This window comes from Ursus maritimus, unplaced genomic scaffold, assembly GCF_017311325.1.
Source record: "Ursus maritimus isolate PB19 unplaced genomic scaffold, ASM1731132v1 scaffold_20, whole genome shotgun sequence".
In the NCBI taxonomy this organism is placed as follows: Eukaryota; Metazoa; Chordata; class Mammalia; order Carnivora; family Ursidae; genus Ursus; species Ursus maritimus.
In genome coordinates, this window is record NW_024424453.1 from 8,017,592 (window position 1) to 8,042,548 (window position 24,957).

Here is a 24,957-nt window from a genome sequence, read left to right on the forward strand (position 1 = left end):
CCAAGAAATATTAAAAGATGCTCAAACTCCTTGGTAACCAAAGAATTAAGATGTGAGACCAGGATGAGATACAACATCACACTCACCAGACTGGCAAAAATTAAAAAGTCAAGCAGTATTATTATCTGTTGGTAATGATGTAGCGCTAAGAACTCTCACCCACTGTAGGGGGGAAACTACATCAAGACTTTGGAAAATAGCATTTTCCAGGACAGTGGGAGATTCACATAGCCTATGAGCTAACAACTCTGCTATTAGATACAGAGAAACGCTTGCACATTTGCATGGGGAGACATGCATAAGGGGCCCAGAGTAGACCCTCCGTCACAGCAAAAACAGAACAAGTTAGACAGCCATCAGCAAAGAGAGGATGAGTCAGTCGAGACAAAGGCATGCGGTGGAGTACTATGCAACCGTAATCGACCATAGCTCCCTGGCCGAATCGCAAAAATGGAGTGTCGAGTGAAAAACACTGAGCCACAGAAGAATATATATTATCCAATTAATATTTCAAAAATGTGAAGTATTTGGGTAAACACACAGGTGACAGCACTCTAAAGAAAAGCAGGAGAATGATGGTGAGGTACAACTCAGATAGTGCCTTATTTCCAGATGGAGAAACGGAGGGGAAGTTGGGGAGGGCACACATTTTGACTCCGGTCACTGGTTATTTCTTGAGCTGGGTGGTGAGCACCTGAGTGTTGATTTTATCATCCCTTAAATTGCATTTTTTAAAGCTTTACATTTTTTTCTTACTCTTTCGGATATATTGTAAAGCTCACAATTTAAAAAAGATAAAAGAATACTAAATATGGAGAAAGCCGTGGAGCTGTCATTTGATTGATCACATTAGGGTCGTTCTGTGATAGGGAGAGAGGCGCCATGACAGCAGTGCATGGCATGCCAAACGTCCCATTAATTCTTTTGGGACACTAGTACATACATGAATATTTGGCACCTGGCACATAAGGGGTATTTAATACGGTTGGTGAAAGAAAGAAAGGAAGGAAGGAAAGTAGAAGGGAGGGAGAGAAGAAGGCAGGAAGGCAGAAGGAAAAAAGGAAGGGAAGAGGTGGGGAGGGAATCCAGGGGAGGGCCACCCTGGATTTGTGAATAATTGAGTCTACACAATGGGTAGATTCCCTGTTGATTGGAAAGAGTTCAGCCTTGTCTTGACGGAGACAGAGCTCTATTCTCTTGCAGAATTCAGCCCGTTGTGTCCTCATGCTCCTACCGGCTGCACTGACAGCTATAGCACACCATTGAGACTTGTTGTCAGACATTAACTACTATGCCATGTTATTAGAGATTTTTTTTTTCTGATGGAGTAATCACTACTACTTATGCGGAATGACAGACGTTGCCTGATAGTATTTAATCTAATCCGAAAATATAAAAAATAGCCTAGCTATGTAAGACCTAGAAAGAACCCAAAGGGATTTTTTTTTTTTCCTGAAAGTCAGGACAGGAAGAGAAGCATTAAACACATAACTAAACTCTGACAGATGGTACCTTTTGCTTTAGTTCCGTGAGAATTGGGGCAGTAGGTAAATAATTCAGGATGTTGACTGCATGCTTAAGTCTGCATTTTAAAAATTAATTTTTAAGTGTTAAATAAATACAAAATAATATTCATAACACAGTTTTAAACCATAACAATCATAATAAAAAACAAAAATTTGTGGACACACCACACAGCTTTAAAAAAATTGAACCCTGATGCAGTCTTCAGAGGTTCTTCCCATGTCTTATCCCTTCCACTTTCCAGCACCCCATGGGAAATAATGACTCTCCTGAATTTTATTTATATGATTCCATGGCTTTTGTTTGGAGTGTTACATATTTGCACATATTCTTAAGCACTAACTTCTTTGTTTTTAAAGATTTTTAAACTTCACATAAATACAATAATGCTGCATTTTTTTCTACCATGACTTGGTTCTTTATCATTCAACACTCTGTTTTTGAGACTTGTCCATATTAATAACATACCTATACTTTACTCATTTCCATTGCTCTCTACAATTACATTGTACGGCTATCACAACATATGGTCTACGGCCATACCACCCTGAACGCGCCCGATCTCGTTGGCTATCACAACGTAAGTATTCATTTTTCCCATTGATTCACACTTAAGTTTTCCCAGTTTCTTGTTCTTATCACACTAGGAACTTTTTTGTGCATGTCCCCTGGTTCACATGTGCAAATTTCTTTGGGACTCTACCTAGGGCCAGAATTCCTGGTTGGAGGGCGTGCACATCCGCAACTGTACCAGATGATCCTTGTTTTCCATAGCAGTTGGCTGATTTGCATTCCTACCGGCATTGATTGAAAATTCCCGTTGCCCCTTATCTTCACCTGTCATTTTCGCCACTCTACGGGTTAGTATTCCTCAAGCTCTCTGAGGTGCCAACTTCTATCATACCTTTAAGTAACTGCAGATGTGATTCAGTTAGTATCCAAACCCTACACTTCGATCTATGCCCATGATCTGAAGTTAGCGGCCCATGTTGAATTGAGCCATGGCCTCATTTGGACATTTGTCAAAAAGCAGGGCTTAAAAAGGAGAACAACTCCGTTGTTTTCTCAATAAAGTGCTGATTGACAAATATGAGGAAAAAATCATGATGTTAGCGGTAGAAATGAAATATTATATTTGGCACTGTTGGGAAATCACCCAAGTTTTGTGGGTTTTTGACTTCATAACTACAAGATATTTGGATCAAAGTGTACTTACTTGAGGTGACATATGAATTCATAATCCAAGGGAAAAAGCCTCATAAAAATAACTCAACATTAAATATATCTTGCAAAAGAACCATTTAACTTGGCAAAATATTAATGAAATAAAACACATGGGTTAGATTTCCCTTCTAATACACATAGGAATAAAATGTGCTCAACAAAATATGCTTTGGCTTTTGCCAAACTAGAAACATCTGAAAATAACCTAAGAGATTTCCCTAAACCATGGCATGTTTCTGGCTTTGTCCACCATTTAATTAAGTGTTGTTTTAATAATGAAGCACATTAGGGATGGGGGTTGTATCCAAGCTACAAACCGTTCTTTATGAGGTAGTAAAGAAATGGACAATAGCACTGACAGAAAAAAAATGTTTAATTTCACGGTCTTACCTTCTTAGCATATGTTTCATATCAACCTTAGCAGTTGTTTTCTGAAATCCCCTTTAGTTAAGAAAGTTAGCCATTGTTTTGTCCTTGAAAATGTAGGTGGAAATCTATTATGATGGCTCAAGGACAAAGGAGCAAGGTAAGCTGTGTGCCTGGCAACTGTGATACCAAAGTATGTATGCTGGTAAATCACAATTGCAGCTCAGACATTTTTCAAGGCACGTTATTGCTTTATTCAGTGTCTTCACAATATAAACTCCTGAAACTTTAAAACCAAGGTTGTAGAAATGGTACAAAAATATCTGTGAATGCCATTTTGGTACAATCTCAGTGCATGTAGACTAATTTTCTAATCTTATGAAAAAGAACAATGCATTTTAGAGATAAAAACTTAACTGTTTTAGGCCACCTTCTTGGTGTAGGTAAATCTGATCAGTCCATCTGCTTAGGACAATACAATCTGGACAAAATATACATTTTTAGGTATTTGGAGAAAAATGTATTTCAAGGCATTGAAAAGACACAAAAATAATAAAGAATCAAGATGCAAGCCAAGTTGTGGAGGTACACACACACACACACACACACACAGGCATTATATACACCTATAACATAGTACACACCTATGCTTCTTATACTCTCCAAGGAAGAGTAAAAAATAGTATATGAGTATATAATTTCCAAGCTTATTGAGGAGAAAAAAGGAATAAAATATGCCGCATCAAAATAAGAGCAAGAAAAGAAAGAATCACAAAACAAATAGAACAAATAGAAAACAAATGTTAAGGTGATAAATTTATACTCAAATATATAATTAGATGAAATGCAAATGGCGTCCATGTTCCACTTAAAGGACAAAGGTGATCGGATTGAAGAGGGAAAAAAGGCATATGATGTAAAAAAAGACACATCCAAACATAAGGACAAAGAGAGGCTGAAATTCAAAGAGATAGAGCCTATCTTATGACCCAGAAATTTCACTTCCGGTATGTATCCTAGGCAAATCCCTGCAGCTGTGCACCAGGAAGCCCTCTCAAGGATGTTCCTCTTGTGTGTAGTTAACAAACACTCATGTAGCACTTACTACATTCCAGTCATGTTTCTAAGCACTTTACAAATCTTACCTCAGATAATCCTCATGACAACTCTAGGAGCTAGGTACAATTAATTCTCTTACAGATTGGGGGTGAAAAAGCCTGTTCATAAAAATGTTAAAATTGTTTTTTGCCCGAAGTCGCGTAGCTAGTAAGTGCTAGGACTGGATGTGAACCCAGGCAGCCTAGCCTGAGTGTGTTCTTCCAACCCCCACTCCACAGTCTCGGTAAATTCCTGCTCAACACCAACAACTTCATCAACAAGACAATGGATTAATAGAAAATGCTATATTAATTGGATAAAACGCTCCCAGCCACAAAAAAGGATATATATCTATATATTTATATACCTATAGATAATATATATACAAATAACTTCAAAGCATCTTAATGTGAAATAAAATAAAATTTTTGAAAGAATTTGTATACAATTAGTATTATTTACTTTTTTTTTTTTTTTTTGAGAGAGAGAGAGCTGCTGGCAATGGTGGGGAGTGGCAAAGGGGGAGGGAGAGAGAGAATCTTAAGCAGGCTCCGCACCCAGTGTGGAGCCCAATGGGGGGCTCAATCTCATGACCCTGAGATCATGACCTGAGCCCACATCGTTGGCTGCTTAACTGACTGAGCCATCCAGTTGCTCCACTATTATTTATTTCTTAAGCGCTTTGTAGAATGTACCAATGAAACTATCTGGACCTTGAATTTTCTTCATGAGAATGTTTTTAACTGTGATTCCAATTTTGATTTAAAAAATTTATTTACTTTTATCTAAGTATAATTAACATACAGTATTATTTTAGTTTCAGGTATACGACATAATGATTCAACAATTCTGTACGTTTCTCAGTGCTCATTGACATAAGCATACTCCTAATTCCCTTTATTTTACATATTCTTCTTGCCCCCTCCCCTCTGACAACCACATTTGTTCTCTGTATTTAAGAGCCTGTTTTTCTGCTTGTCTCTTTTTTTCTTTGTTTGTTCATTTGTTTCATTTCTTAAATTCCACATATGAGTAAAATTATGTGGTGTTCGTTTTTCTCTGACTGACTGACTTCACTTAGCATTATACTGCCTAGGCACATCCATATTGTCGCAACTGGCAATATTTCTTTCTTTTTTATGGGCTGAGTGATATTCCATAGTATATCGTTTATATACATTATATATCACATCTTCTTTACCCATTCATTGATATACACTTGAGGAGCTTTCATACCTTGACCATTGTCAATAACACTGTATAAACATAGGGGTGCGCATATCTTTTCAAATTAGTGTTTTTGTATTCTTGGGGTAAATATCCAGTGGTGGAATTACCAGATCATATGATAATTCTATTTTTAATTCTTTTGAGGCAACTCCATAATCTTTCCTACAGTGGCTGCACCAGTTTGCATTCCCATCAACAGTACACAAGGGTTCTTTTTCTCTACATCCTCACTAACACTTGTTATTGCTTGTGTTTTTGATTTTAGGCATTCTGATAGATGTAAAATGGTATCTCACTATGGCTTTGTGTTTCCCTGACAATTAATACTTATAAGCATTTCCTCAAGTGTTTGTTGGCCATCTATCTATCTATATTCTGTCTGTATGATGGAAAAATGTCTCTTTTTTAGGTCTGTCCATGTTTTAATTGGGTTATTTGTTTCTTTGGTCTCGAGTCGTGTAAGTTCTTTATATATTTTGCATATTAACCCTTTATTGGATATATCATTTGCCCCGTTTAGTAGGTCATCAATTTATTTTGTTTATGGTTTCCTTTACCACACAGAAGCTTTTAATTCTGGTATAGTCCCAATAGCTTAATTTTTGTTTTTGTTTCCCTTGCCAGAGGAGAGGTATCTAGAAAAGTGTTTCTATGGCTGATGTCAAAGAAATTACTGCAATTTGTTTTCTTCTAGGAATTTTATGGTGTCACGTCTCCTGTTTAGTTCTTTAATCCATTTTGAGTTTATTTTTTATATGGTGTAAGAAAGTGGTCCAATTTCATTCTATAATTCCAATTTTTAAGTAAATAAATATAGGGCTATTTTAGTTAGCTGTGTTTTCTTGAATAAGTTTTGACAGTTTTTGTCCTTCAAGGAATTTACTCATTTCATGTAAGTCATCAAATTTATGAACATAAAATTTCCACAATATTTCCTTATTCTTCTTTTATTATAGCTGTAGAATCTATAGTAATGTCGACTCTTTTATTTGTGGTACTGGTAATTTGTGTCTTCTCTCTGTTTTTCTAATCAGTCTTGTTAGAGTTTTTCAGCAAACGTATATGCCCTTTCTTCTTTACCAGTACTGGGAAATTAAAAAAAAAATTTTGTTACCAACTTAACAAGAAAATAATTGTGTCTTAGCCAAGAGGATTTCTTTGCTATCCATCTCTTTATTTCTGAATTCTTTTCAATTGTATATTATCATTTTATTGATGCTTTTAATTGTATAATTCTTTTCAATTATATAATTATCATTTTATTGATGCTATCTTTGTTCGTGAAATTTTGATTGAATTCCTCGTTTGTGCCAGACAATAGCCTCGTAGCCTAGTGATGGATGAATTAAAACCTGGTCCAGTGTGATTGGAGCAGGGCTACCGAAAGCAAGAGTGGTAGGAGATGAAGTTGACACCATGGAGGGAGAAAAGGGAAGCTATCTTATACAGGGCTTTGCTGATCTTGAAAGAACTTTTGCTCTGACTCAGGTGAGATGGAGAGTCATTCCATTGCAGAGAATTGGGCAGAAGGCTCACATTTTGAGTGAGTCTGGAGTCCAGGTAGGCTTTGATGGGTCCTCTGCTCAGGGTGTCCCAAGTTTGCAGTCAAGGTGTTCATTGGGCTGTGTTCCCATCTGGAGGTTTAACTGGGGAAAGAGTCCTCTTCCAACTTCATTCAGTTTGTTTGAGGGATTCGATTCCTTGTGTTTGTAGGACTGAGGACCTTGGCTTATGCTGGTTTTTGGCTGGAGGCCACCTTCAGCTCCTAGAGGCCACCATAGTTCGGCAGGTGGGCTTTCTCAACATGACCAGTTATTTCATTGAACCAGCAAAGAGAATCTCTAGATTGTGTCTGTCAGCAAGATGGCATCTTATATAACATAAGGTAACCACAGGAGTAGCATGCCATCATCTTTGTCATATTCTATTTGTTAGAAGCAAGTCACAAGTCCTACCCACACTGAGGGGGAGAAAACTCCAAGGTATAAACACCAGAAAATGGATCCTTGAGGATCACCTTAGGCTCTATCCACTGTAGATCATGAATAATGCTGAGGACACAGAATGGACAGAATCTAAGATGTGATGGGATCATCGGACGTGAGTGGGAAAAGAAAAGAGAGAAACAGAGGATGATGTGCAGCTTTCTAGTCTGTGTGCTTGGTGGATGGTGAGGGCCCTTCACCAAGATAAGAACCAGAAGGAGGAGCTAATTTAAGAGACTAATGAGTTCTCTCAAATTTGAGAGTAAAAGATATTACTTTTACTATCATATTTTTAATCAAATTCTTAATTGTAATGAATCAAACTGAATAAACCTTAGCCACAGGTCTCTATTTCCCTGTTCTTAAAAAACAACAACAACAAAAACCCAACACTTGATTCTCACAGTCCAAGCCATTTGCCATTTTGCTGAGCTAAAAGGGAGCTCCTGGATATGCCTGGGTATTTCTGTGCCTATAATGAACTTTTGCAAAGCTGGAAGGCTGAACACAGAAAGGTGTACCTGAAGGAGTGTCACTGGTTTCGGGTAGAAATATTATTATTAAAAAATGAAATTATCTAAAAATTCTGTGTTTACATGTAATTTACCCATTTAAAGTTGCTTTGAAATTTGTGTATCTTCTATAAAGGAAGCATCTTAGTCCAACTTTGTGGTTAGAGAAAATGTTCTTCATTTCAAATTTAACCAAGGGGGTGGAGGGGGTAGTGGTGGGAGTTGTGCAGAAACAAAAGGAAAAAAAAATAAAGATAAAACTATATTCTGTGCAACTAATTACCCAAAGGAATTTATGAAAATTCTGCATGGATGGACAGAATCCGTGATCAGGTTCATTAAGGTCAAACAGAATGTGGCTAGGAACTACCAGACAAGTCTAGGTGGTTAAAGTGGAAGTATTTGGGGAAGTGAACACATTGTTGGTTAAGAGAATCAATTTGGAAAGTCACACTCTCAGGTACGCTGAATGACTACAGTCTTTCCCAGGCCTTTCCTGCCTCTACTGGCTGTCAGTGAAAGCCTGTGGTTGTCATTAAAGGATTTGTTTGTCATAGTTGGTTCCTAATGCACCTCCTAGTCCGTTTCCTTTGCAAGGAACTGCGCCGGGGAGACTGGGATCTCACAAACTGGGATTCGGCCAATTTAGCCAAACAGAACTTTTTCAATGGCAAATGGCAGAAAACCCAGCGTAAAATCAGTTAAGCTATTAAGGAATTGGCTTACAGGGAAGGGTGGGTCATGTCAACACCAGGGGCAGTTGGTTTAAGTGAGCCAAGCAAAGTCACTGAAGTTTGGTTTCTTGGTGGCAATGTGGCAACGTCAACCACACCTTCTATCTTCTTGTCATCAAGTCTAACAGGAAAGACTCTGTCCCCTCAAAGCCAAACATTCCTCTTTCTCATGACTCTCACTGGCCTGGAAAGGGTCATCCCTCATTCTCTAAATCAATCACTATGGTCAGGAGAATGCGATCTTTCTGATTGGCTAAGACCTACTGTATTCATGTGAGTGAACTCTGCCCAAAGAACGTTGCCTCCGAAGAGAAATGTGGGTACAGTTTTTACCAGAAGTGGGATAAGTGGATGTTGGGTGGTAAATACGGGAGCAAGTCCCCTTCTCCCCAGGAGAATGCCTTTTAATTGAGCCAGCAATTTATTTACATGGCAGCACAATTGCCAACGACATAGAAATACTGATATTTCCAGGTGTACACCTTACAAACCTTACTCTTCCCCACCACACTGCCGCACACACACTTAGTTTGACTGAAAACTAGTGAGAAGAGTCTCAGAAATATTTTATTGCTTTACGTGTAGGCGAAACCTCGGATCAATAAGGGAGAAAGCCCATGCCATACACATAAAAGGGGAGAAGAGAGCCTCCAGATAGAACAATCCACTGGGTACTACCAATTAATTTATGCATTAGAGGTTTGGAGAGCATTCTCTTTAAAAGAGAGAGAGATGTAAGACAGCTCATAAGGGATCCCCAGTGTATTAGGCCTGAGAAGAGAAGTTCTATATTTGGATGGTGAAAGGAAGTGAATTAGCAATTTGGATTGGCGCAAGAAAGAACAGTGCCGGCTTGGAGAAATCCCCAGTGCTGGTTGGGATGCTTCATTCAGTCGTTCAGTGTTTCACTAACACTTTAGCCATTCTGTTTCTCTCCTGGTGTTTTCTTCCATGTGTTTGCTTTAAATACTATCTCATCCACGGCTTCCCTCTTTCCATTCCTCACCGAACCTTTCCCTGATGCCTGCCTGATAAAAGGCTCCACATCTGATATTAACCTAAAACTTCCTTGATTCCTTAAAGTGAGTTATTCATTAACAGAAGCTAAGTTACTGGTTGTTAGGCAAATCTCCCAATTCTTGCGAACTACGGATCTGCTCAGAGAAGCTTCTCTAAATCTACTGTAGAAGTGAAGCTTTGTGCCAATTATTAGCGCTAAGCAGAAGGTTGGGAGCGAGAGGAGAAGTTACTCATTTGCCTGATTCCACGCGGTGAGTCCAGGGGAGGGAATCAAGTGTACAGCCGGCTTGCCGAGCAGCGCAGGGAAGCGGGGCAGCTGCCGACGGGACAGGACGGGGCAGGACGGGGCAGGAAGGGGCTACCGGGCTGCCTCTGAGTGATCATGGGTGCCAGCCGAATGACTCTAAAAATCAAGCATTTTGCCTTCTATTTCCTATGACGGCCAGAGTTTCCTGTGCCCAGAGGTATGGCTGTCTTTTTCCCTGTCCTTTTTTTCAGCAAAACAAAAGCTAATTAGAGTAAATGTCAGAAGCTGCAGTGATGAAGGCGTGGGCTGAGGGAGTGGGGCACAGAAACTTCCAGGGGCTGGCTGATTATGCAGATAAAGCACATTTGGGAGTTGTGTGTCTAGCCCTGTATGCGTGCTTTTCGTTATTAGGCTAAGAAAGCCACCTCTCTGTGGGTTATTAAAACATGTCTCTAGGCCTCAGGAGCAGAAGATTGTGCTTCTAGATTCATAGTATGTGCATTTTTGTTTTACTCCAAAACTATCTGGGCTCATTTCTATCTCACACTCTTGTTTACCTCAAGAAACATCTTGCAACCTGCAAAGAAACTGGCCCTGACTGCGATTTTCAAAGAAAAGTCAGCAGCATCAGTCCAGTCAGTGGGCTGAGCGGGCACCATTACTGTCTATTGTTGCTCTCATTTTTCCTTCTGATATTTTAGTTATCTTATAAATCGTAATTGAGTCAAACTATTTTTTTGCTCTTTCAAATACATATCTAAGTTGCTATAGTGATAAACCACCGGATTCCATGACATGTTAAATTGAAACATGGAGGTTTTCAATTTAAGGAACAGAAAAAATACTTAAGGCATTATTTGAATTGGTCAATGCAGGTGTTTAATATATGGAATTTAAATGTAAATAAAAACACGTTTAACGTTGAATTTTCTTTGTAGTTTGAGAGTTTGGGTATATTTTCTGGAAAAAGAAACCTACAAAATTGGAATTAAAAAATTATAGCAAGATATGTTAATTATTGATATTTTTATTGATATAAGATTTATTCAATTCATACCTAGATTTATATCAATTAAGAAAATGTGACCTGCAAGGTCAAAATTTATGAAAATAGATACACTGTGAAATCATTATTACAGATCACAAATTCTTTGTGTAGAAAGTTTGTTAGACTTGAAGATGTTTCCCTCATTCCCGAAGAAAGAAAATATTTCCTATCTGTGTTTCAATAAATTGCAATTTGTATTAAAAATTAAATGTTTCTTGAGCTCTTGCCTAAATAGGTCACCAAACCTAGTTTTTGTATGTGCTTATTTATAATTAGCCTGCTACAAAGTTGGACTGTATGAGTTCTAGAAAAAGACCAAGGGCTGAGTCCTTTTGCATCCTTTGGAATAACCCAGCCTTGGAGGCTTTCAGTAGAAGTGAATGAAGCAACATGTCACTGCAGAGGAAACCAGGAGACGCACAGGGAACAATAGACATCTTGTGGGAAGGGCTGAAATGTATGCGGCCAATTCCCATGGGAACGCCTGTAGCTCTTTCACACTGTGTGAAAAAGATGCTCCTTGAAAAGAATCTTTAATCCTTTCTTTCAAGGGAAAATCTATCTGAGAACTTTATTGAAAGTTTCTAGAACCCAACCAGGTCTAAGTTAGTCAGTGGGCATTTATAATACAGGTGAATAAAATGAGAAGATTTTAATGTGCAGTACTGTTGTCCAAAGCATACTGTAAATAAATATTGCTATTCTAGAATTTTCTAAAGTGAAGAAACCAGAGAATACCCTAACCCCAAGCTGGAAGCTAGGGGCTAATTTTCTCAGAATAAGTTGGCTTCCTGAGTTAATTATGGTTATTGAAATTCCCCCAAACAGCTTCAGCTTTTTCCACAGGTGGTATAGCCTAATAGTGGGGCAATCAAGTCCACCGGTTCATGTGCATTTTTATTTCATTGATCTACTGATGAATAATAGAGTAAACCAGCAATGTTTTATTAGTGCTCATTGAGTGCAGGTCACCTTGAAGAGTCATAAAGAACTTTTCCCTCTGGTGCCCTGGAGGGAATTATACACTTCATTCTCACGAATAAATGTGGGAGTGAGCACTCCACTTACATAGAAGGCTCAGGTATTTGGAGTATCCAGCCACAAAATGTCTGAGACGCATTGTATTTCAGTCCATTTCCACTCTAAAAAACGTCCAGTTACTGTTTAGCCATGGTTGGGGGTAAGGCTCTCTCTCCAGGGAACAAGACTGCCAGAAAAATCAACAGGGACCCTTTCAAGATAGTGCATAAACTACCCAGATTTAGGTTTGGGGAGAGTACGGCTAGGAGATAGATATGACCCAGATGGAAGAGACCTACACATCTTTAACATGTGAACTCAGAGCTGGACATCAGTATAGCGGTGTGTTAGCTCTTGAAACGGATGGCCTAAGGAAAACGACCACAAAAATAATGACATCATTAGGGATATGATTGCTGTTATTCTTGTGTGATTGCTATACGCTGGGTTCTATGTTGAATGCTTTACAGAATCTCATTAAATCTCCCAACAACCCATATCACAATCCTCAGGTACAAATAAGGAACCTGAGGCTCAAGGAGTTTAGTTAATCAGTCCCGATTTACCCGGCAGGTAATGGCGTAGAGGAGCCCAGTTGGGTCTGGGTTCCCACACTCTCACCATTCTGCTCTTCTTACCGGATTCCTAGAAAATGTCCAATTCTGGACCCTATACTCCTTTAAACATGTAAGAATATTGGATAAAATCTAGCAATAAGAACCATTAATAATGATTAGAGAATGAAGAAGAGGGAAGGCTAAAGAAATAGAGTCTGTTCCTTTAAAAGAGGAAACCGTCACTATCTGTAAGCCAGAAGATTACCAATGAAAGGCTACACCTACTCATGGATGACTGGATTCTCCGTTTTTATAAAGCAAACTCTTCAAAGGAATTCTCCATATGTGGATGGCATAAAAATGTGATTGATCACCAAATGTCTAGAAAGGCCATTCCCCTGGAACATATGACCTGGTTCAATGGCAGGTGTGTCGTCATTCGGACCACACGCCTTTGCCGGGAAGCCCTCCTGGGAGTCTCATCGTCGTGATCACACAAATGAATTGGTCTGCAGTGGAGCTTCCCGTGCGTTTTGCCAGCAGATAGGTGATTTGATGGCCAGTAGACCCGCTATAAGGACAAATGAGAGGTAGAGAATAATACAATGGAAAAACGTGTTTTCTTTAAGATTTATTTATTTATTTGAGAGAGAGAGTGCCGGTGGGAAGGGCAGAGAGAATCTCAAGCAGACTCCACGCTGAGCACGGAGCCCCTCAAGCCAGATCATGACCCTGAGATCACGACCTGAGCTGAAACCGAGAGTCCCACGCTTGACCAACTGCACCCCCCAGGTGCCCCTAAAAACATGTTTTCTTAATGCACCATTAAGCGTTGAAACCTTTAAGTGTTGAGAGTTCCAGGATCTTTTTCTCCTGTAGAGAGTAAGATTAAGCAAGATAAACATTTTCTCTGAATGTCACTGCAGTATTTAAAGTACAAATCTGACTTGAAGTGCAAATCCAAGTGGATTTTTAGGAAGAACCTCCCAATAAAGAGTGGGAGGAAAAAAGAGGGTATGCATTTTTGTTTAGTGACTCGTTCGTTTTCAGCAGCAACTTCCTGCATCCTTAAATTTGCAATATTAATCCAGAGGCAGAACAAGAGGATCACTGCTTTAGGAGCTGTGACTCTTACAAGACAAATGCTCAGCGTTTCAAACTCTGGGTGTGAAATCTTGAGAGGGAGGGAGGTGTTCGTGAAGCTGCAGTCCTCTCTTCCCCAGGTTTTGTGAAATGGCTCCAATAGCCATTCCATTCACCTGCTGGAGTTTCTGTTGAAACTGTTCCTGTGTGGCTTTTTCTATCCCCCCCTTCTCACCCCCGTTCTTCCCGGGGAAAGTATAGATTTTCACGAACACAGAGGGTTTTGTGTTCTTTGTTAAAAACAACTTTACTTTACTGGGGCAGGCTTTGTGTTTCACCCCCGGAAACAGAGCATTTCTCTCCGAGGCAACTCTCCACTGGGCGAGGTGCAGCCTGTCACCTGACCGGCTCTGGAGCTGCCGGTGGTGGCATCAGGCTGCATTCCTTGCATTCTTCCAGCGGCACCAGCAGCACCGCAATGAGCAACTTCAGGTTCCCTGAGCTGAGTGGATTCCACTCGCCGTGCCCTCGGCGTCCGTGCTCCAATCTCCCGCCCCGTCTCAAACATACAGCGCACTAACAGCAAGCTGCCCGCCTTTGAAGAGTAGCACGCAGGTAAAGCCAGTTTGTGGGGACAGCCGGGACTCCCTGAACTGTGTCACGCGTGGCGCATAATCATTTTTGTGTGTGGTGTCTGCTTCTCTTTACAGAAACTTGACCTGCTTAAAAAATAGATACTAAATAAGGAGAAAGTGGGCTTCAGGTTAGGGTCCCTTAAGGATTAGGGAAGGAGATTAGGAGAGCAAAAGCTGGGAGTAAGAAGGAATTTTAGAAGCCAGTTTTTGTAATTCCAAGAGTGCGAGATTTGAGGCTGACCTACTTGGATGTGAATCGTGGCTCCGTGTGTAACCTTCAGCGCGATGTCTCACCCGTCCTGCTTCCCCTTTGGTAATAGTATCTGCCTGCTGGGTTGATGGGAGAGTGGAGAAGAAAGTATCTAGCAAAGAGCTTGGTGCATAGAAAGCATCTGTGGTGCACACATATGTGCATTCGTGTGCACATGTGTGTGCTTGTGTGTAGTCGGTGGGCGTATCTGTCTATGTGGCATTCACGAGGCCAGGAAGTTTCTGCGAGGATCAACTTGAATTTGATCTGTCTCTGACCTTCTCTGCTATTGCAGAGAGATCAGCCCGGGAAGCCGGACACCTGAGCAAAACATTGACCAGAGCTGCTGACAAATAAATAACGTGCCTTGCTGACCCTGCCCCAGGCAGGGCGGTGTAACGTACCATGTGGGGTGCTCTTTACATGAAGACCGATGGAAGCAAGGCAGCTCAATCACTATCGCACATGCTCATGTGTGCGGCCGACAGGGCTTTGTTCCGGGAGACCGACTGCCTCAGTTCTGACCCTGCAGCTTACTCTCTGGGTGTTCCTGGGCCGGTTGCTTTCCTCTCCCAACATCAGTTTCTCATCACATGGAATTGTCGTGAGAATTAAGTGACTCAGTCCTCGGGAAACATGCATTGTAGTGCCTGCCACATGGTAAACACCTGCTAAACATTAGCCGTTGGTGTCATGATTTGACAAAGGACCCTTTTATGTGTTATTAACTTTGATCTTCCAAACAACCTAGTGGATAGACGAGGCATGCATTAGCCCCATTTTGCAGATAAAGAAACTGAGGCTCAAAGAAGGGAAAAGCAAGAACCAAAGGTCCAACAACCATTGAGTGGCCAGGCTAGGACTTGAACCTCAGTCTGCAGACAAGCAGCTGACTTAGCGTATCCTCAGCCATGTGCATTGAATGAAACCTATCCTAAAGTGTTTGGCCCCAACACCATTTCCTTCACAAAGCCATTCCTTAGCATCTTCCCCTAGGAGACATCGCTCTCTCCCTTGTACTTCCTCAAACTTCCTTTTATAGGACAGAGGAGACTTTTCTCTGGATCATCCTCGTGTTGTGAATGTTTGGTGTAAGTCTCACCTCTCCCTACCCCACCCTTGGTTGTGTGTAAGTTCTCATGGATGGCGGTGTTTTGAACAGTACTGTTTTGTACATGATGGACACTCAAGAGTACTAGCATGACTGTAGGGCTCCGTACCAGGGGTCACTGTAAGTGTGGAGAGCAAAGAAGGAGCCTAGGGAAAGCCTGGGGTGCTCCTCTTACCAGCATGGGTTTCTGCTCCTTCTCAGAGCTCCAGCTGCGCTATGTCTCGGGCAGCTGACTCTGCTTCAGGAATGACGAGATATTGACCAACAAGCTGGCTGGTCAAGGTGCAATCATTTCCAATGTCCATCCAATGTCTTATTTTCCTGAATGTTATTTCACTGAGACCCTGTCACTGCAAATGTCTGAGGCTGGGGGGGGGGGCGGGAAATGTGTTCAGGGGAAAATTCAGGAAAACGCTGTCCTGTTTTTCCTGTAGATGCTGTATTCCACCCTTCTGCCTTTGCAAGGGTGCATTCTACTTTGTAGGGCTCTCACTCTGCCCTCTCCCCACCCCCCAAAACTCTCCTCCTCCCTCCATTCCCAACCAACTCTCCTACTTTTCTCTTTCTCTAAGCTTCTCTTCGTTGTGACTTTCCTGCTGTCTGGTTGACCTAAATCCCAGGGCATAGATGGGCAAGCATACAGGGTCCTTCCTTTCCTCAGTGTAGGAGGGAAGAGAAATTCATTTTCATGCTTTATGACCCCACCCATATCTTCATCTTCAAATGTTAATAATGCTCCGAGAGATTTTACCCCTAACAGTAGCTTCGCATGGAGCCCTACGTGGAATCAACATACCGTAATGGTCATGAACTTGGAGCCTAGCCCTGGAATCTCTGGGTCCAAATCCCAGCTCTCCAGTTTTGTAGCTGTGCGCCTGGGGCAAGTTATTACTGCCTCGGTTCCTCACCAGTAAAATGGGGATAAAATATCCTCCTATAGTTATTATGAGGGTTAAGTGAGTTAATGTTTGCAAAGCACCTGGATCAGTGCCTGGCATGAAGGCAAGCATATGTCAGTATCGGGTGTCGTTTTTCTGGAGCTGGTAGATAGCGCAAAAGTTGCACGTAGGTAATATTGCCCTTGACTTCCCTTCAGTGGACTACAAACTGCACTGATACAGTTTATTTAACTGCGCACCTGGTGAAGGATTGGGCTTGTGTTTAGAGACCATATTGCGTGGAGAGCATGTATCTTTAAACTTTAACATTGCATTCAGCACACAGAGGTGCCTGCACAGTGACAGCTCAGAGGGGAGGTCTGAGATCCCCCAAGGGAGCAGCAGACTCCCCTCTCCCTTTCACACTCATTCTGGGGACCACATTCCAAGTGAAATGCTGGGCAGACCTGCCTATTGCTTATATTCTTATATTAAATAAATCACCCTCAGCTCTCACGCTCTGAACGTGGGTCTGCATTTGTAAGTTTCATGCGCTGACTCCACTTCATTGTAAACCATGGGGGAAGCCCACTGGCCTGAAATCAGGAGCAGAGCACTGCTGTAGTTACTACGGAGCCTTCGGGAATCATTAAATAAATGATGGCTAAGGTCTCTACCAGTGCAAATGGTCTCATAAGGGAGCTGATGAGAAAAATCAGATATTTAATTTGTGCCATTGGCCTTCTCTCTGTGGACTGTGAATTGAGTAAGAAGTACAGTGGGACTTTATTATTTCAACCGTGGGAATAGAGGGAAGATTGCCTGATCCCAGTGTCTTCCTTCTTTAGCCTGCATCGCTATGCAATCACTTTCGAGTTTAGTGTTCAAGTTCAAATTCACACTCATATTCAGCAGAGGTCTATGTAGTCTCGTAGTCCCAGGCAGAATCCTTTCTTTCATTGCTACTTGTTTAGAGAGTACATATGAATAAGGCAAGTATTGAGACCACCTATTGGACGTAGGGTTGGGGGAACTTCTGTTGTCAGTATAGGAAAGAAACCCAGCCAAGAAGGCAAGCACTGGTCTCCCTGTCCAGGAAAAAAAGAGAAAACCAGGCAGTGGTTCTAAGAGATGTCTTCTGTGTTCCCTCTCCCCTTTCATCGCCCTTTTCTGTTTGGTTTCCATGGGAATCTGTTTGGGGGGAATCTGGCAAATGTTGGGCGTATCAGTTGCTTGTCCACTTGTTTCCTCGTGGCATAGAGAGAAGGAGAAGGATATAGAAAGGAGAAAAGTAAGTGTGAGGGTTAAGCAGCTTTTTAAGATTCACAGTAAATTCTAGAGAAACCTAATAATTTTTAACGAGACCTTCCGGGGGGGAGGGGGGAAGAAACAAGAGAAGAGCTCATTTGAAGGTCATCAGGTCTGGATCTGTTACTCTCTGCACATTTCCAAATGTCTTTTTCCCCCCTCCCTGCTGGGCACCAAGGTTATATTGGGAGCTCATGCCATTCTACTGACAGTTATATAGTATCATTTGTTTCTTTTCCAGAGAGAGTCAAAGAAGACCTTAAATTCTGGAGAAAAATGACCTTTCAAGGAATACAAAGTATACTTCCTGCCGCATGTTTTTGTCTTACTAACCTCTGATGACTGAAACATATGGCCCTGGGCCTGCAGAAAGTCCATTGATTATCAAACTCCTCATCATGCATCAACTGTTCAGACTGGTTTTAGGACAAAAAGATCTTTCACGAGCCGGGGACCTCTTCTCCTTAGATGACTCCGAGATTGAAGACAGCCTGACAGAAGCTTTGGAGCAAATTAAAATAATTAGCTCATCTTCGGTAAGTAAACTAGTTTTTAAACTAGACACCTGAAATGACCTATTTCAGAGCCGAATGAATGCACATATGGTGGGGGAAAGGATCTTTGCAGGGGAATGAGGAAGGACCTCTTAATGGTTTTTCCTTTTAAGTCTGCTCTGTGGTTTAGTTTGGCGTCTAAGGAATAACACCAGGGCAGTCATTGACTTAGGGGGGCAGCGAGGCTGCCTTCTGCCCACTCCTGGAGACCAGAACTCTGGAGATTGCAGACCAGAGTGGAGTTATCACAAAAGGCTTATCTAAGGGCTGTTTTTCTATCCTTGAAATAACATGGAGAGAAGAGGGAACAAGTCCCGGGAAAAACAAACAAGCCAGGCTATACAGTAGCAGCATAACGAAGCTGGGTGTGTGGAGGAGGATGAATAATGAACGAAGGCAGGATGACACCTCCTGCCACACAGGTAACATGAGACAAGGACAAGGATCACTCTGTTGCCAGAAGTGACAGTTGCCCAGGGCTTGATAACACTGATTCCATGTATTTCTACATAATCTCCATTAAAAAAAAAAATCTCTCGTTTTATTCCTTTTTCTATACCCACCCATTTAATTCAACTCACCCATCATTAGCCCCCAGTGTGATCAGACAAATTTAAAATCCCCAACAGCCCTCCCATTCCTTTGTTTCTCCTCAATGTCAAGATTATATATTCTGAAAGCATTTCCCAGAAGGGGGTGGATGTGGAGTGCCCAGGGTGGTTTGCTGTTGCCCTTCTTCATTGTGCTCGGACCCTCCATGAGATTAGTCCCATTTCAAAGGCCAACTCTCCCGAGCATCTCTTGCGTTCTCCCAGCTCAATAGCATTTGCTAATACTTGGCACAAACAGCCCCCGGGCAGAGGAAATAGACAGGACTTGAGCCATAAAATGCTGAATTACCAAATGTGTGCACATTTCACGGATCACAGCTTTCCTCCATGTTTTAATGAAGAGATGTTTAAAAGGCATACCAGCAACCAGGGCGGCTTCCTCCCCAAGACTGTCAGCCTGCTCGCTTATTGGCTGCCGTGAACACACCAAGTCCCTCCTGTGGCCAATGAAGTCGTTGCTCAAACACTCTTGTCTCAGCTTAATGTCTTTGACAGCAATTATGTGTCCACATTTTTTTTTCCCCCAGAACTTTAATCAACTTAGTCTGACTCAAAAACACAAAGTATTCCTGGTACATTTCCACTTTCTGGGCAGGATTTGTGTGCTCTTTCCAGCAGCCCCTTCCTTCACACTCCTGTGGAAATGAATTGGCTGAATATGCCACTGATTTTCATCTAATCTAATAGGAAAAAAAATATATGTATACATGTATGTGTATATATATGTATATATACACATATATATACACGTTTCCTGAAGCCTATTTCCACTAGGGGTCACTACTGTCAGAGATTTGTTTGGTCTTCTTCATCAATTGCTTATTTTAATAGATGTCAAATTCCGAACCTTAGGACCGGTGAGTTCTGTTATATATCCCCACTCTTAACCATCAAGGCAGGCATGTCCCTTGTCACCAGCAGCACCATGTGTCCTTTAAGCCCCCCGATCAGCATTCCACCAGACCAGTGGGGCTGGAGAGCCAGTAGTTCTCCTGTGGTCTTCACCTGCTAACTTCATTCACCTCTCACTTCTTCCATTTCTCTGTCTGTAACAGTGGCATGAGCAGATGGGTGGCAGAATAAAAAGAGTTCGTTTTTAGAGGGATTGCGCAGATCCATCCATTTTTCTGTTACTCAATCCTAGTTATAAGTGTGTCTCAGTGTGGAATTCCTTCTCCCGCTCCATTCCTTTCAAAGCCAGCTCAAGTTTCAGTATTCCCGAAATGGCTTCTAGTGGTTCTAGTGCTTAGTGATTACTCCTTTCTATAAATACATAGTTGTCCTTTGGCATTATACTCTGTTCTTATAGAAAACCAGCCATTCATATGACCTCCTACATGGCAACTTCTGCACTAGGGAATCCCAGATCTGTGTTTTCAGTCTTGCTATCTCTCCCTCCGCCTCAAGCCCATCTGTGTTGATATCCATCATCTCAAACTCTATCTATCTGAATTAGAAGTTATCATCTTTCTTCCAGCCATAGTATCACTTGTTTAGATCTCCAGGTTTGCAACCTGGAGTCACTCTTGACCTTTCTCTTTCACTGTCTCCTTTCCCTGTTGTTCTGTGGACACTGCCTGAGAAATGCCTCTTCGCCAGCTCCTTCTTTTGCCTTCCTGCTGCTATCACCCTGGCTCAGGCTTCAAAACAGTTGATCTTCTTGCCTTTGGTCTTACTGTTCTCCAGTTCAATGTACTAACAGCTACCCAATTAAACTTCCCAAACAAGATTTTATTGCTTGTACCCCATTGTTCAAAACCTTTCCATGGTGCCTCAATGCCCATGACATTCAATGACCAATGCCAGTGATGAGTCCACTGAACGACCATGTCTACTCTATGGCTCACTTCCCTGTTAGCTGTACCCCATCTTTCCTTATTAGGGCTTCCCTAAGGACCCTGGATCTCGGTCACCAATTCTACTTCTCAACTCCTCTTTACAAACAAAGAACTGGAAGGGATCTTCTAAATCATCTTTTCCAACTTCTTTCCAGCACAGAAATCCCTTCTTTAGGATTCCTGACAAATAGGAGGCCTCTCCTTCTACACTTGCAATGATGAGAACATAGTAAGTTTCTGATTTTTTTTTTCATGCTCCTAACTTTTTCCTTTCATAAATTTCCCTTTGCCATTGCATGAAGCCTCAATGGACCCTTCAGTCAGTTTTCTGCCTTGCCCTTGCCAGGAGAGCAGAGAGGGAATTGGGGACACCTGACTATGCCAAGCAGAACTTCTTTCCTGTAGTTCTAGGAAAGAAGTCAGCAGAGGGTGATTTGTCATGAGGATGGTGCTCCAAAGGGATAGTCCTTTGTCATGGTTATCCAAACTTACTTTGTGGCTTATGGCCAGTCCTAACCTACAAAGCTTTAGACAGCTGTTCCACCGTCAGAATTTTAAATTGTTAGTGTGTTCCTCCTGTTGGCCAGATGAAATCTTACTCTTTGTGTTTTCTATACATTGTTCTTTGGTCTGTTCATTGCCCCAACAATCAAAGGAGCGTAACTCTGTTCCTACAAGAACTTTAAGCTTATGAAGTAGGTATCAGGGATCACCTCTAGCTTCTCTCTTCTCAGCTACACATCCTTGGTGTCCAAGTGTCCCTAAGTTTTTCCATGACAAAGAAGGAGCCTATGGCAGAGAAAGGTTACAGCACCTCACATTTCCAGACGTAGGTCTGGAAGCTCAATTTTGTCAGTACATGACAAATGCTATCCAAATCATGCTATCCAAATGCAAGACTCAGAGGTACAAATTAGAATGCCGATTTACCAATTTACAATGAAAATTATAATTCACGTCAGTCAGAATTTGTGTGCTTCCATGCGGTCCTCACCAAGTGTATGTACCCAGTCTTTCTCTAGACAATGGGTATTATCATTGATTAAGTTTCCTCCTCCTCCATTAGAATCCTGTCCAGTCCTAGCTCCCTATGTTTAACTTACCTGTAGTCGTTCATGTACAGATAGCTTGTTGGGTTAGCCCAGGAGCAGGTTAATTCCACTCATGCAAGTGGATTTTTTTCACTTAATCCTCAAAGGGCAATCTTGTTTCCATATTCTTGGAGGACGCCCCATTGTAGCTCCCAAGTACTGCCCACATTCTCAACATTCTGGTTTCTTTCCCCTGGAATCTTCCTAATTTGTTATCCTAATTTATCAATGCCAAGTACTTAAACCAATTGGTTGGAACAATTGCTGATAATAGTCAGATACTCCGTTTCTAAAATTTCTTTTCGACAGTAACATCACACAATTGGCCACATTTATCCTGCCATGTACCAGAACCCTCAGCTTGAATCAAGGCTTGTAATTAGAGAACTTGAAAAAAATTGTAAGTGTATTGTGTCACATTTTAAACCAGTAAATAATATTCTTGTCTTCAGGCCCTCATTCCAGGATATTCATACTTTTTAAAAATTATGATTCTGTCCAATATATTAGTTCTCATTCCCATCTTTGTAGAATCTGAAAATTTGGTAAGCAAGTCTTCAATCCTTTCCCTAAAGTCACTCACACAATCACTCAACCTTCCTAGATTCCATTTTATGGTCCGTGCCCTCTTTTCCACTAGTTAGTCCAAAACACTGCTGGGAGATAGTTTGTCCTTATGCTTTGCTTTGAAAATGTGACTGCTCACTCAAAATTCTCCCCAAGTTCCCCAATGTGCCTTTAAGTTTCGTCTTTTCATTGCAAGTCCTTTCTGGACTACTTTCATCTCATAATCATTTCTTCTACTACCTTGGCTCTCCTCCCAGACTACTTCATCCCTGTCTGCTCATCCTCTTTTCCTACTCCCATTCCCCCTTACCCACTATGTTGCCTTGCCTAACCCAGACACCCACCTTCCAGTTCTCTTTAACTTTTTTTTTTTAAACCAGTACAGAATGTTTGGCATATACAAATTGCCCAATTTTAAAAATTAGATAAAACTGAAATCACCTGTTTCTCTCTGCCTCAAAGTCTTCCCTTTCCTCCCAAAGTGACCAATATCCTGACGATGGTATTTATCCATGAATGTTTTTATTTCTTTGCTGCACGTGCATAGCAGCTACACATGTGTTGCTCTTTTTCTGGTTGTTTCCTACTATTCTTTTTCTAATCCCCTCAGCTGTGTGATTAGCTGATTGTTTATTGCTGTCGTCATTTGTTTCTTTTACTTTCTTATTTTTCGACACAAGCAGTTGAGACCCTAAATTTCTTGCCGGGTACCACTTAGCATCATCCCGCAGGTTTTGAGGTAGAGTATTTTCATTACAAATTCTAAATACTTTCTTATTTTGATTGTGATTTCCTCTTGGACTCAGAAGAGACTTAGAAGTTTGTGCTTTAATTTCCCGAAGAATTTTTGTAATCTTTTTGTTGTGAAGTTAAAATGTAGCTGCATCGTAGTTGGCCAACGTGATTGGCCAGCCTCTTCTTAGGAGAGGTTGAGACTTGCCCTATAGCACAGTTTATGGCGAATCTGTGTAAGTACTAACGTAGCACTTACTATGTTCCAGGAATTTTCCTAAGAGCTTATCGCATGTTAATACATTTAGTCCTTTCAGTAAACTTCCGAGATAAGTGTACTAATAGTATCTCCATTATATAGATAAGGAAACTGAAGCACAGAGAGCTTAATAGTTGAACTCGTCCGAGATTATATAGCTAGCGAATAATCGAGCCGAGAATCAAGCCCAGAGAATTTGGATTCAGAAGCCTCTTAGCCTCCACACTGTCCTGACTCTTTAGATGTTTGATTTGTGCCCGAGAGGCATGTGTATTCTCGAATTAGTGAGTATAATGTATTAAGTAAGTTGATGAAAGAACTCTTTTTGATTGTATTGTTGAAGTTCTCTATATCCTCACTAAATTTGTGTTTGCTTAGACAGCCAAGTGCTAAGAGAGGTGTTGAAAAATTTCCCACTATAATTTTGGATTTGTTGATTTCTCCTTGTAATTTTGTCAAGATTGCTTTATAAATTTGAGAGCTTTTTTAAAAATTGAAGTATAATTAACATATAATGTTATATTAGGTTCAGTACACAACATATTGATTCAATGATTTTATACATTACTCAGTGCTCCCCACAGTAAGTGAGGTTATCATCTGTCACCATACAAAGTTATTATAATTATAATAATAATATTATTATAATTATAGTATTATAACTATATTCCCTTAGTTGCACTTTTCATCTCTATGACATTTATTTTAACACTGGAAGTTTGTATCTCTTAAATCCCCTTATTTCACCTACCCTCCCACCCAGCTCCTCTCTAGCAACCACTAGTTCTCAGTATTTAAGAGTGTTTTTTTGTTTGTGTTCATTTGTTTAGTTCACTCATGGTGTTTGTCTTTCTCTGGCTTATTTCACTTAGTATAATACTCTCTAGGTCCATCCATGTTGTCTCAAATGACAAGATCTCATTCTTCTTTATGGTTGAGTAGTATTCCAGTGTGTGTGTGTGTGTTTTATTATGTATTAATAAGTTTAGAATTGTTCTTTAGTCCTTGGAGAAATTTTCCTCTTATTATTACATATTGTGCAACTTTATTCTGATAAATTTTGCTTGTTTTCTTTGGGGTAGTTGCCTGTTTTCTCTTTCTGTCTTTTTACTTTTTACCTCCCCATGTCCTTATGACTTAAATATAATTTGTAAACACCATCTAAGTAGATTTTTAAAAAATAATTCAAATCGAAAATCTGTCTTTTATTGGTAAATTTAGTCGATTTATATTTATCATGTTAAATTATATATTTGGATATATTTCTGCATTTTATTTTGAGTTACATTTCCTGATTTTCTAAATTTCTCTTTATCTGCTTCTCTCATTTTTTTAGTCGAATGAAATTTTATCCTTTCATTTTCTACCTCTATTGGCTCTGTTGGTTTGAAAGTTACATTCTCTTTTCATTTTTTTAGTAGCTACCTTACAAATTTTAGCAAACATTGTCGCCATATATTATTAATTCCAAGGCA

At 40.7% G+C, this 24,957-nt stretch overlaps 1 protein-coding gene across 1 annotated transcript in view; it reads left to right on the plus strand.

Moving 5' to 3' along the window:
• Nucleotides 1-18,228: 18,228 nt before the first annotated feature.
• VEPH1 (ventricular zone expressed PH domain containing 1) overlaps nt 18,229-24,957 on the plus strand; it is a 218,885-nt gene continuing 212,156 nt past the window's right edge. The window contains exon 1 of the mRNA XM_008706749.2: nt 18,229-18,366. Within this exon, the coding sequence (XP_008704971.2) occupies nt 18,229-18,366 (138 nt within the window). The remainder of the gene's footprint in view (nt 18,367-24,957) is intronic.